This window comes from Acanthopagrus latus, chromosome 8 (genome assembly GCF_904848185.1).
Source record: "Acanthopagrus latus isolate v.2019 chromosome 8, fAcaLat1.1, whole genome shotgun sequence".
In the NCBI taxonomy this organism is placed as follows: domain Eukaryota; kingdom Metazoa; phylum Chordata; class Actinopteri; order Spariformes; family Sparidae; genus Acanthopagrus; species Acanthopagrus latus.
Window position 1 is genome coordinate 18,760,754 of NC_051046.1, and position 13,947 is coordinate 18,774,700.

Genomic DNA, 13,947 nt, shown 5'->3' on the forward strand with positions numbered 1-13,947 from the left:
GAACAAATGAGACCTTATGAATCTTATGAGACCACGTGGGACCACTGATGTCTATTATCCTGAGGCTATGAGACATATTGTGAGAAAGAGAACAGCCGCAAATAAGACAGTGTCTCAGAACAATGCAGACATTCTCAGTTGGTCAGCTGGATGGCTGCTGCAGTTTTTTTCTTTAATTTCAGGGAAAGAGGGAGGATACAGTTTTTTGTTCCCATTTTGAGAAAAATTATCAGTTCATAAGAATGGAATCTTTTCTCTCTTGTCCTCTTCCCTCTGTCTATTCGTTTCCCCCTCTCTTGCTTCTGCTATGTATTTAGGTCATAATGAATATTCTCAGATGTCTTTAACTTTAATCTCAACAGTTGGTAAAAATACACCCCAGAAAGCTTTACATTGTTACTTTTTTCAAATCTGAATAGCTGTCATCTCAAGAAAATGGCAGTACAAATTATCAGTTTGATTGATGTTGAAATTCATGGAACACCCTGTCACGCTGTTAAAAGACACAAAAAGGAATGATTGTTTTCTGTCTCCTTGTAGAACCAACTTGCATGGAGAGGCTCCTCTCCAAGGACTGGAAGGAGCGCGTTGACCGGCTGAATGCCAACGAACTACTGGGGGAGGTCAAAGGTAAGAGCAGTCACAAGTCAGAGAGATAACATCCACCTCAGGGCCAACATCCACATGCACATCTACAACCCTGATACAAAATTAAAGCTGGCCAAGTACAAAAACAAAGGAGAATGTCATGTGTGAAACTGAAAACAGTACGGAGACAATATATTTAATGTCTATCCTTAGTCTGAATTTGATCAGAAATAGTGTTTGACAAGTTGGGACAGGAGCAACTTCAGACTGGGAAAGATGTCAAGTGCTCAAAAACACCTGTCTGGAACATTCCACAGGTAAACAGGATCACTGTTAACAGCTGATAGTATCATGATCAGGGTGAAAAGGACATCTGTGAGAGCCTCACAAGCCAGAATGGGATGAGGTTCGCCAGACAGACATGGCTGTATAAAAGATATTACTACACTACTGGGCTGTCTGTTAACACATTTTATTTGCTAATGATTGCACTCTGTTTTTATTTATTTTTTACATACTACCCAACTTTTTGGGAATTGGAATTTTTGAAACATTCACATTCACAGCCACAAACAGTGAGCTGTCAAGGTTTACAGGATGCTGACAATCTCTGCCCCTATCTCACTGTGGCCTTCTGCAACAGATGGTACAGCAATACATGTGTTTGCTTTTTTTGTGTCCTAAATGTCTGAAACCTGTAGATCCTTAGCAGCTGAGGAACATCTCTTTATTCTCTCTGGCTGACCTTTAAATGTGCAGTGTTAGAAAACAAGCAAATGATATGTGCCGAAAAAACATACACCGTTTTGCAAAGCTAAATTCAAGGGTAAGGAACATTCAAACATGTTGTAATTCTCTCCTCCGTGTGTGTACTTTCAGCACGTTTCTGCATATAAAAGCAAATGAGTAAATGGTCGGGAGGCCTACCTGTCACCACAGACAGAGCAGTGAAGGCCAGTTTTACACAGGACAGGTTGTAATTGCATCTTTGATTAAAGGGTGTGAATGAAGGGAGAGGCCACACATGCTCCAATATTTTTTGTCAGCAAATAGCATTTATGAAGCTATAAATTGCACCCAGGCAAATGTTTTCTCGACCTGCACTGGTATTCAACAGTGAACATAGCAGCACTCTGTGTGTGTGTGTGTGTGTGTGCGTGTGCGTGTGCGTGTGCGTGTGTGTGTGTGTGTGTGTCAAGGGTGGGGGGTCTTATGATAAAATCTCATTCAGTGGCTGCAGCAGGAGGGACAGGTGGGAATGAAAGGCCATCCTTTGAAAGCAAACAAGGCTGCCGATTTTATTGATATGACCAAAAGCTAGCATCTTTTCAGCCTTATTCTCTTCATGTCGTATGACATATTTTGCTTGTTTAGACGATGTTTCATGGTTAAGTTCTCGGAGAGGTCATTGGTGTAATAGGAATTGTTTTTATGCAGTATGATAAGTACTGACAGACAATGTGAAACATGTCCTCCATCGTCCTCATTGTAATCATCATTATGTTGCAGATTAGAATTTATTTATTTATTTATTTATTTATTCATTCATTCTTTTATTTATTCTAGGCAATTGGGAGTATTATATTAATTCTAAGCAATAATAGTGCATTTCTAAGTAATTGTAACATCCGATTTCATGATTTTTTTTCTTTGCCCCAACATATGTTAGGTGTATGCTTTAAGGGGGCACTGTACATTGTTCTTTATAATTATGTAAAAATGATTTAATTAAAGGGGTTTTGAACCCCCTCACCATAATTTCACAAAACAACATTTTGGATAGGGTCCCCAAAAAGCTAGAAATGGCCCTGGTAATGACATACTTTTCAATGAGAAAGAAAAATGACAGATAACACTGGTACACATTACTGTGGAAAACTGATCAATTTACACCCAGAAACGCATTCAGTCTCCTGAGCTACATCAAATTTTGTTTGTATTTAGTAACAATAGCCACTAATGGCTCCACAGTTGCTCTGTTCTTAGCAAGAGAAACTGTTTGAGATCATCTCCCGTTGAAATGGAAAGCATTCCTCTGTGGAAAGTGGGAAAAAGGGTCGACAGAGAGCGTTCTCCAGCAGAACAGCACCGACATTGACTCCAGGACAGAGATCTGACACTCTCTCTCTCTCCACACTGACACACACACACACACACACACACACACACACACACACACACACACACACACACACACACACACACACACACACACACAAACACACACACATTCACAGAAGGTATACACACAAAGTTCAACCCTTTTTGCAAAATGATAGAGATTTTTTATAAAAAGCTTTGGAAGACTTAACTTTGTAATGATCTATTGAGTTGAAAATTATTTTTATAGTAAGTCATATAATTTCTATTAGTAGTGTATTTTTTAATGTTTTTTTTATCAGCATTTTTTTTAGGGTTATTTACTTACTCTGCTTTTTTTGTGTCTTTGTGGCTGGGTGTTTATTCGTAGTGTTTTATTCATAGTCAGTGTGAGGACAAGTTTTGATGTGGAAAGAGTTTTTTTTTAAAATTACATTTCTTTGCAAATTCATTATCTTTTCCTTAACGTAACCAAGTACTGTTGGTGTCTTTACTTTGAAGCGTGGCCGAACGTGACACTGACACTGTAGACTGGCGGGTCTAATACAGAGTATGGCGTGATACCAAACCTGACCACAAATAAGAATGACCGACGTGGATTCTGGTGTCACTGTTCTGTCTCTGTACTCCTACCATGGATATAGCATTACATTGACTCAGAATCCTTCCCTCTGTACAAAATCTAGGCAACGATTTGTCACTAAAATGTATGTGGTGAACTGATTTAGTAATATATGAATGTATTATCTAGATAGGATTGGTGGAGAGGAAGGACAGCCTACAGTGCTGCCTGAGAGACTGAGGAATGGATAAAAAGTCTTAAAAAACATTCACATTCAGTGTTACTCCCCATAAAAATCTCATAACACGTATTTTCAATCCGGCATTGTTTGCGTCCCTGTTTATTAGCTTGAAGTCTTTTTCCTTACTGCTTTTTTTTGGCCCACTTGTGACAGTGTAGTCAGGGGTATGGATTGCACCCCCCTCTTATAGAAATACAGCTCCATAGCACTACTACAGGTCGAAAACTCCACAGGGACCCTTTGACGGACAGTAATAACAGCTGATCTCAAAGGCTCATATTTGACTGGTTTGTAAGACACAAGATATCGCATTTATATTAATGGTGGTGAATCATAGCTGCATATTGCTGACAGATAAAAGTGAGTATGGCCTGACTTTTTGTGGGGCAGAACATCCAGTCGAAGTACATTCTGACTGAGGTTCACTGGAGGCAACAAGACCCAGGACAACCGCATGCTTGTCCTTTACATAGAGCTGGAATGTGCAGTATATCAATTTCTTATGTGTTAGTTCAAGATGCTAATAAACATGAATAAATATAGAATGTACCAGTACATACATACATGCAGACATGAACAAACACACACAGATGTCTGTGTTCGTCCAGCTGCGTCCTCACCAAAGAATCGCTCCGATTGAATTCAAGGGTCGAAGTCTTTTATTCGTTGACGGCTGAAATGAAGCCCAGTCCGGCTGACTGAAATACACAAAGACAACTGTTGCTCTGTGTCTCCTCACACAACAACCTGAACCTATTTGTTCAGTCGCAGTTATTTTTAGGGTGAAGAAAACTGATGACCTCCTTCTTCTTTTTCTTTTTTTACTGGAACGCTCATTAGCAGTGATCATGCTTGTAATGTATATCATCTATATGTTTTATATGGCAGTTATGTATGTGCACATGTTATTTTTGACTACAATATGTCTCTGTGTTGCACATGCACACATATGTGAATGTGTCTAGAATGACTACACCCCAGCAGGACATTTCACTGCACTTTGACTTCATGATTATGTTGTTAATTGACCGGAGTTCAAGCTACTTGACCTTTTGCTGCTGCAGCCAGTCTGCTTCAAGGTTCAAACATGTCTTTACCGACAAAACTCTTTTAACTAACCTATATTTTCTCTCAACAACAATGTGTTCTTACTCATGCAAGGAAGAAGTAGTCTGAATGTCTCTCTTTTTATTGCATTGTCTTTGGTAAAATCTATATTTCGTAATGTTCCATCCCAACCAGGTTTCAGTGAATTTCCGAAAAGCTGTAAAAAAAAAAACAACCACTACTGCATCAACCAGAGTTGTGCAAATATTGTGAAGGGTGCATAATAAAAAAAAAAGAGTGCAAGCTTTTCAAGGAAATCATGAATCTTCATAGCTGATTCCCGTCTACACAACTCTCCCTTCTCTGGACTTTGTGACCAAAAACTTGCAGAATATTTTATATTTTAATTTTGCACATTTAAATCATTACAAATTGGAAAAGCTCAAAAGAACAGACGGGCAGAAAGTGTCTGATTATCCTGTCAGACGCAGAAGCTGGCACATCTGGCAGCAATAATCACATCGACATTCAAGAGTCACTTAAATCAGCCATCTTACCCATTACATCTTTTTTTTTTTACTTTTTTAATTATTTTATGTCTATAGTCCTGACTGTCTGGAGGACTGTGTACAGTCAACCTCAATGTGTGCAGATTAAATGTGATCTCGCTGACTCCTCGAGGAGATGGCACAAAATGTAGCGACTGTGTTTGTCTCGTGGCCTGTGGGCTGATGGGAAGTCAAGTGTGAGTGTTTGTTGTGGTGTGACACTGAGGGGAAGGGTTAGTCATACAGAGGAATGCTGGAAGTTTGGCACACAGATGCTGTCATAAAGCATAGCGGTTTGGCAGAAGCACAAGGCGTCTGGAGTTGTCAGGAGGTGTAATATTGTGAGTGTGATTGTTTGTTTGTTTGTATCATGTTTTCTTTGTTTAACTAGGTGTGGTTGTGTGAGTATAGGTGACTGAGAAAAGTTTTTGCAATATGGTAAAAAAAACACCTGCATTACAGAGTGTGTCTAATCTACTGACTACAGCTGCCATGCAAGGTGCTTGGCCACTCACACACACGTAAACAGCGATGGAACAGCTATCAGGGGCAACTTGGGGTTCATTATTTTCAGCATCCTGAGGATACTTAGCCGGTATATCTATTTTCCTTCCATTTAGCAAACGACCTCCTCAGCCACAGCTGCCCAAATACGTATATATTGGGTGACTCCAGTTATTAAAGAGGCTCTATGTTAATTTTCATCGAAGTCATTCAGAAATTAACTAAAATTGTCAATATAAGGTAAATAAATAGCAGTTTTAACATTGTGATGGCTATTTTTGTGTTGCAGAGGTATCAACAGAGGCTAGCATGCTAACCAGACAGCCCCGTCCTAATCCAAAGCTTCTGTGCTATCGTTGTAAACACAAATAGTCTCCACAAATAGTCTCCTTGTCCCCTCCTTGTCCCCCAAGGGACCAAGATCCCAGTCCCAACTAGCCAACCAGCTAGCTAGCTAAAAGTTGCTACCGTTAGCAGCAGTTAGCAGTTATCCTAGGAGCTTAGGAAAAGACGGTGCTAAGCTCCCCTCTCTATTGGTTTTAAGTAGCCAAAAGATTTGACAGATGGTATCAATTTGGTATTTTTTATATTATAGATAAATTTAAGGATGTGTTTTTTTAATAGCTCGGTAGTAGTCTGGTACATTTCAAACCAAATTAATCACATAAAGACACACTGGATTACTGCAAAACTGCAACTCTTTCATAAGCAATAAAAATTAAACCAGAACACTAAAACCTTTTGGAATGATAATAATAATAAAAACTGCATTCAACTCTGAACATTCATGGGTAGATGGGAGATGTAGAAAAAACTGACAGTAAGAATATTACTGACAATGACTGTTATTGACATTTTCATAGTACATATTCTACAATAGCATTGACATATATATGTGATATGAATACAATTACAGAAAAAGCTCTATTTGATATATATATATATATATATATATATATATATATATATATATATATATATATATATATATATATATATATATATATATATATATATATATATATATATATATATATATATATATATATAACTCCTGCAAACTGAAAAACAAACACATCCTTCAGAAGTAAGAGTTCTGACATGGTGCTCGTGGTTCATAGAAAGATCCTCCTCATCGTCCAAACACAGTGAGAAAACACTTAATGGCTTTGTGTTTTGGCTGGTGACCTCAGCAGGTGTCGGGAATAATCCTGATGGATGGAAAACGGAAAACGTCTGAGATGGTTAGTGGTGCCAGAAGCGTTGAAGGAACGCAAGACGTTGTGTAAGGAATGCACAACCAGTAATCCACAAAGATGAATCATGGAGCTGTAATCGCAGTTGTTGCGATTACACAATAGGCTTTACTTCCCTCCGAGGAACGTAGCAAAATAGGAAGAAGCCTGTGTGTGTGAGTGTGAGCGCATTATTAAGTATCCATCAGTGTTGCAAGACCGATTTGGCCAAAGAAACTTGGGGAGGAGTGGAGAATGGAGGAGAAGAGTGTTGATAAGAGCAGAGCAGAAGAGAGAGGAGGTAATGAAGAGGGGGAGAGGTGATTAAGAGAGCTGATGTTAAAAGAGGGGAGGAGAAGAGATGGAGGAGAGGGGATGAGCGGAGGGAAGATGGAACGGCAGATGACCAAGAGGAGATGAGTTGTAGGGTGGACACGATGAGAGGAGGAAGAGGGGGGATAAGAGGAGGACAGAAAAGGGATGGAGAGGGTGGGGAGGAAAAGAAAACTAAAGAACAGAGAGGAGAGGGAAGGAAAGAAGAGGGGCAAGGAAGCAGGACGGAGAAGTGAGGAGGAATCAAAAGAGCAGAGCAGAGGAAAGGTCCAAAGAAGTTACAGAAGGGTAGGGGAGAAGGAATAAGGAGAGCAGAGAGAAGAGGAAAGGAAAAGAGGAAAGACCATAGGGAGAATGTGAACTTGGAAACTGATGGGGAGTTTTTGGGGGGAAAACTGAAAAAAAGAAAGAATGTAAGCATGAAAAAGAGAGACAAGAAGAGGAGAATGTTGCCTTTGATACAGGGGTGCTGAGGGGTAATTTCTGTGTGTGTGTGTGTGGGTGTGTGTATGTGTGTGTGTTTGGTTGGGGGCGCAGTCTGGGGTACAATAGGAGCCTGACAGAACTACAATGGAGACTCTGTTAGTATGCAGGTAGTGTTGGGGCCACCCTGCAGTTTCCCTATATGGCCCCAGGGCAGGACCTAACACTCACACACATGCACACGTACGCACGCACGCACGCACACACACACACACACACACACACACACACACACACACACACACACTCATAAGAACTTCTAAACAAGTTAAACTTCACCGTAGATAATGACGAGTGCATGTTGCGCACAAATACTCCCACAAACAAGATAAACTTGCATGCTGTGTTTTTACTCCCTCACACAATAAAGATTACAGTTGTCAACACCAAACCCAACAAGTCAACATGGAGCAATTCAACATGGATTTAAGGTTTAAAAGAGTAGCAGGTCAAGTTTTCCGATGTGCAGACATTTGATGAAATGAGCCATTACCATGCTGATACACTTGTGCCAACATCGTTTTCTGCTGCAGCATCCAACATCACGCCAACCTCCTCCCTGTGTGCTTTATTTTTTGTACTGTTGAATCTTTGGGGACATAAAATCTCTGATTTTTAATCAAAGATCTATATAAGAAGGCTTTTATACTGTGTGTTAATAACGTCACCATATAAGTTTTGAGGTACTCGTACCTTACTTGAGTATTTACCATTTTCTGTTACTTTAAAACTGGAGGGTTTTTGATAACTGTAAAGTAAAGACAGAAAATACTGAGGTAGATTCACATTCGATGCAAGATATAGTTGCGGTACTGGACAGATCCAGCACACAGCCAATGGCAGTATGAAGTCTTTCTAGTAACAACGTGGACAGAAATGACGTTAGGTGAGTCATTTGATCATGGCTTTAACAAACATGCAATGTAATCTAATGAATGAACAGGATTTGTTTGGTCTTGGCTCTTCTTCATGACAAAAACCTCCCAGGAATTTCTCAATCATAAACCTGACAAAAGCCTGTAACAGCTACTTATTTTCAAAGGTGAACTCAAAGTGATTTTATTGTTCTTGGGAGCAGACACTAAGTGATAAACACGGATGGCATGTAGAGACTAGACAGGAGATAATAAGTAGTAAGATGTAACTACAAGTCAGATGATTTATGGGAATTTAGGAATGGGAGTTTCTGAAGCGTTTCTTGTTCATTTGGCCAAACAAATGTGTGTGTGTGTGTGTGTGTGTGTGTGTGTGTGTGTGTGTGTGTGTGTGTGTGTGTGTGTGTGTGTGTGTGTGTGTGTGTGTGTGTGTGTGTGTTTGTTTTTAGTTTGTGGAGCCATTTGTTGAAGTTGTTTTAGTGTGGGGAGTTTGTATAAATCTGAAAGTTCCAACATACTTCAAGCCAGAAAAAAAACAAAAAAAACAAACTTGTTTCATCATAGCAAATCAAATGTTATCATGAGTCATCACCAAACATCCTAATGTTGTTTTGTGCTTGTTTGGTTTTGCAATCATATGAAAAGAATAAGTGAGAGATGACTTTCAGAGGACTATTAGCAAACCCAATCAATGCAGTGTTACCTCCATGCTCTAACATATGAGAAACATGGGAAATTAAGAATTTAATTCTGGCTATAAACCCTCCTCTTCTACAGCTTATTAAATACTGTACTGTCTCATTTTAATCCCTCCTTCTCTTGCAATCGCTTCTCAATCCTGTCCAGGTACGCCAGAGTCACTGGAGGATAAAGAGCGCCAACTTTCCACCATGATTGGCCAGCTGATCAATCTGAGGGAGCAGCTCCTCTCCGCCCATGACGAGCAGAAAAAGATGGCCGCCTCACAGCTGGAGAAGCAGAGACAACAGATGGAGCTGGCCAGGCAGCAGCAGGAGCAGGTACTTAAGTAGCTGAGAAGGGGGAAGGAAGAAAAAATAAGTGTGGGCAGTACGTCTCTGTACAGAAGCTTTATAGTGGCTGTCAAAGAGAGGCGGAGAGGGTTTCAAGTTGTCAGCTTCTCACAAGTTGAATTTCCATCGACCTCCAGTCATCGTGGCCTTTTCTTGAGCTTTCTATTACGGTGCTTGAGGGACACCTACGGTCTTATAGTTTGAAGCACTGAGCCGTTGACCGAGCTGTATTTTTGATGTGTTGGGAACAGGCTAGAGTCAATAGGAACATGGCTGATCTGGGAGTTTAACCCGTTCTCTCATGTCCCTTTCTCAAGCTGGACTCTGTTGTAGTCATATGTTTTTTTTTTTCTTGGTGAAGTTTGTTTGTAGAATTTCATCATTGCTTAAAAAAAATAACAATGGCACAACCTCCACAATAAGGCCTAAGTTGTGAAATGAAAAATAACTTTTGTGCTTGTGTGTATCTGTGGCTTCAAAAGCTGTAGATACAGTTACTGATGCTGATGTCTTCAGGTGTCAGAGGTAGAAAAATTAGTGTGACAGAGAAAGAGGGAAGGCGGCCTGAGTGGAGATGTGTTTAGGTGAGCTGCTCTTTGTTTCTCGCTGTTTTCTGACACGTTACTGTAGGTCGGCGTATGACAGGCTCTGTTTGGACAAGTCCACACCTCCCATCACAACACATTCCACCTTTCACGGCTTCACAAAGGAACAGGGGAGATGGAGAGAGTGAAAAGAAAGACAGATTCCAATATCAGCCAGTCATTTGGCTGTTGAGACTTGATAGGATAATGCCCTACAGACAAACCCTGAGAAATCTGCCTTTAATGAAATATGACATGTGTGCAAATGGGGCGCCGCCTCCCATTCAGCAGCCTGTAATTACATATCAGAATAAATATACTAAACGACTCCTCAAGAAAAAAAGAGAGGCAACAGCTTTGCTCCTCTGGCACAGAGTGGGTGGGATCAGGTCTGACATGCTGCCCCTTTAAGGATTTTAACCTCACGCGACTGGCCGGTCCCAGCTGCCTGTCACTGGCTGCCACTCATTGCTCTAACACTTGGCTTCAGGTGTTTTTTTTTTTTTTAATAAGATAATTGTACATCGAAACAACAGAGGAAGAAATAACTATGATGATCGCGCCTTCTGTTGATGAGTGCTGATGGGCGGGTGTATAGCGGGGCTTCAGAGGCGTGCAGGGTGCTGTTCGACGGCCTTGTAAACATGTCAATCTCACAGGCTCAGTGTCAGTTGAGAAATCTGTTCAGGAACTCTCCACGCTGCTAACTGTGTGAATTCGTTGTGCCATCCATCAAACCTGGCTGAGAGCCTTTGAGATAATAATCAGGAGGTCAAACAGACACCTACCTTACTGCGTTATGATTTTACTTTGCTGACCTTTTTGACCTCATTGGAAGAAGTTAATTTTGATTGCACAATGAAATGGCCATAAAATGATAACACCATCAGTGTTTAGATTGGTTCCCAAATCTTGCTTTTTTTGCCCCACTGGGCACAAAATCTGAAGACTGACTGGCGACTCAGTCTGACTGGCACCTTTTCTGTCTGCTTTCACATCTCCATTTGGGACTACATTAATTAATAAATGGATGTTTTGACTTGTGTTTTTCTGTTTTAATGACTGAATTTTACCTCGGGCATTGATAAAGTTATCTATGTACATATCCATCAACAATTTTGCTACTTTGCCCAGTTTATAAAACCCTCACCCTAATAGTAGGAATTAGACACTTTATTGTTTAATAGCATTTTCTTTTTATCCCTTTGTGTTTGTGTGTGTATGTGTGTGTGTTTGTGTGTGTGTGTGTGTGTGTGTGTGTGTGTGTGTGTGTGTAGATCGCCAGACAACAGCAGCAGCTCCTCCAGCAGCAGCACAAGATAAACATTCTCCAGCAACAGATCCAGGTTAGTAGGCAGACACACCTCCCTACCTCCCTTGTCACACACACGTGGGCGCACACACACACACACACATATGTGTCCGTTTTCCTCCTGTTCCTCTGGCTCTGTTATTATTGAGTCTTGTTTGATTGGGAAACAACAATAACATGAGAGGTACTGAGGTAGCGGGTACACTCACTCACACACACACAACTATGACCCAGTAGTTGCCCTGGTTAGGGCGGGATCATTAACTGTGGCAGTGATCGCTCGGCGATCAATATCCCAGCATCCTCTAGGCCTCTTCCTACTCTCTCTTTCTCTATTCATCAACATGTGTTTCCTCTCCTTAACCCCATCATGCGCCCCTCTCTCCGTCTGTTTCTGTCAAACCATTTACTTTCCTTGTTCTTCTCAGGTCACGTTACACCTGCTGTTCCTGTTCACTCCTTTTGCAGTCACAATAAATAAAGCCCATAAGAATGAATAGAAGAAAACAACAAAAGCATAACAAGAAAAAGAAAAACATAAACAATCTAACTACAAACTGTCTATTACAGAGAGAGACATCTGCGGAGGAAAAAAAAAACACTTGGAACACTTTTCATCCACACATCTTATTTAGCTCTGATTCTGTTTCTGTTTCCTTTGATTTACTTTTCTTCCTCTCCTTCCTACATCTGTTCCGTCGTGCCACCTGATGCACTGTATGCACATACATCCTCACTGAGGAATTGCCACCAGCTGGGAACCAAATGCTGTTAAATTTGCACACCAGGCCGATAGCCATGTGGGAAGTAAGACAGCTTGTATTTCATCGTCTTTTTTTAAGTGGTTAGATTGCTGCTAGTGAGACTGATCTGAGTCCACTTGACCGGTTCAGCCTCATCCCGTGCCCGTTTACCCCCCATCGGTGCTGAGCTTTGGATCTCCCTGTGCTCCGGAGGTGAGATCTAGTTAACGAGGGCTTGTTTCTTCTCCCTCTTCGTCTTTTTTTTTTTTTTTTTTTTTTTTATTACGAGGCCCCACCCTTGGATCTTAATAAAGCTCAGATCGGACTTCATTAGGCCCTCGGAGCCCCAGGGGAGAGCAAGACCATAAAAACCAGCTCCAGCTTGGATCCTCTTGCACGCTGTGAAGCATGGATACTGTGTCGTGTTTGGTTTTGAGGATGAAGGGATATGCAGAAAATAGCTCTTGAGAGCAGCATGTTATCTTGTAGAGCTTCACAAGTTTCTGCTGTAAATTCAAGTGAAACATACTCCACCGTATCTCTTGTTTCACACTTATTTTCTACGATTCATTTGATTTTAAAATGGCTTGAATTACTTTAATCGGAATGCAAAACAAACCATTTCTTTTGATTGAACAGTTGCTGAATATGATACACATCACAGCAGGGGCAACTTCTTGTTATTTTTAAAACAATTGCATTTCTTGCTGAACAAACCCAGCTCAGAAGGAGCATATGGTGTATCTACTGTACAGAGGTTTAGAATTATTATGGCTAAGCTCCAGGGCTTAGTCACTGGGGTACGGGCTGTTTACGCTGTGTCGGATGTGTGTTGGCTTTAAACACACAGGCAGCGCTGCACCGGTCTGTTTCCACTTATCAAATCCAGACCTGAGCTCCTCTCAGGCCAATACTCTGAGGAGCTGACCAAATGCTACTGTTTCAGCTGAGAAGAATAGGCCTCAGTGTGGTGAAGCCTCTTTTTTAGAAGTGCCTGCTGTTGTTCATATCTTAATTTTAGGCACTAAATGTTGTCCAGATGGAAAAAATAAGAAACCGAGAGACATTTTTTCTAGAAACGTGGAATAGTTGCAACTCCCTGGTGAGCAGGGCTTAAACGTACTATCTGTTACATCATCACAGCAACCGTGATTAACTAGCGTTAATTTCATCACTTATTATCATAAATTTTGGAAGTTTCATAAATCAGCGTAAAACTTTGGTCTTATCTGTGTTTTAACTCATGAACAGAGATGCTGAAAACTCAGCGGGGAGCTGTCTTCTGTCTGTTTTTCCAGTTCAGCCTCTCATCGTTCTGTCTTTCTCTCCTGTCTGGTGGTGTCAGTGTGTTTGTTAGCAAGTGTGCAGCATTCTGGGAGGAGGAGGGGTACAGTTCAAAGTGACCCAGGTTTCCTGTCATGTGGTTTTAAATGGTGTGGAGAGCCAGCGGGGGATGTCCACGGGTTAAAGAAATGCTTCCGAAGGCCCCATTCTGATAGATATGGTTACACACAGGCACACATGCACGCACAAACATATGAGGAAACGCACTGAACAACTGATACTGATGCACAAAATGAACAATGTGCATGCAAGCTCACACACATATAGGTACTTACACATAAACAGGCATCTGATAGCAACTTAAAGTAGATACAGCTGATATTGGTGCATGTAGGCACACATGTGGACAGTTTATATATTTTCTCCTGGCACACACATGCACAAAAACACACATATATGCACACACACACACACACA

At 40.9% G+C, this 13,947-nt stretch overlaps 1 protein-coding gene across 8 annotated transcripts in view; it reads left to right on the forward strand.

Annotated features, from left to right (window-relative positions):
* Nucleotides 1-13,947, forward strand: part of LOC119024565 (transcription factor SOX-6-like) — a 113,081-nt gene that overhangs the window by 60,777 nt on the left and 38,357 nt on the right. For all 8 annotated transcript variants that reach the window (XM_037107477.1, XM_037107481.1, XM_037107476.1 and 5 more), the window contains 3 exons: nt 541-630; nt 9,363-9,535; nt 11,409-11,477. In XM_037107477.1, the coding sequence (XP_036963372.1) occupies nt 541-630; nt 9,363-9,535; nt 11,409-11,477 (332 nt within the window). The remainder of the gene's footprint in view (nt 1-540; nt 631-9,362; nt 9,536-11,408; nt 11,478-13,947) is intronic.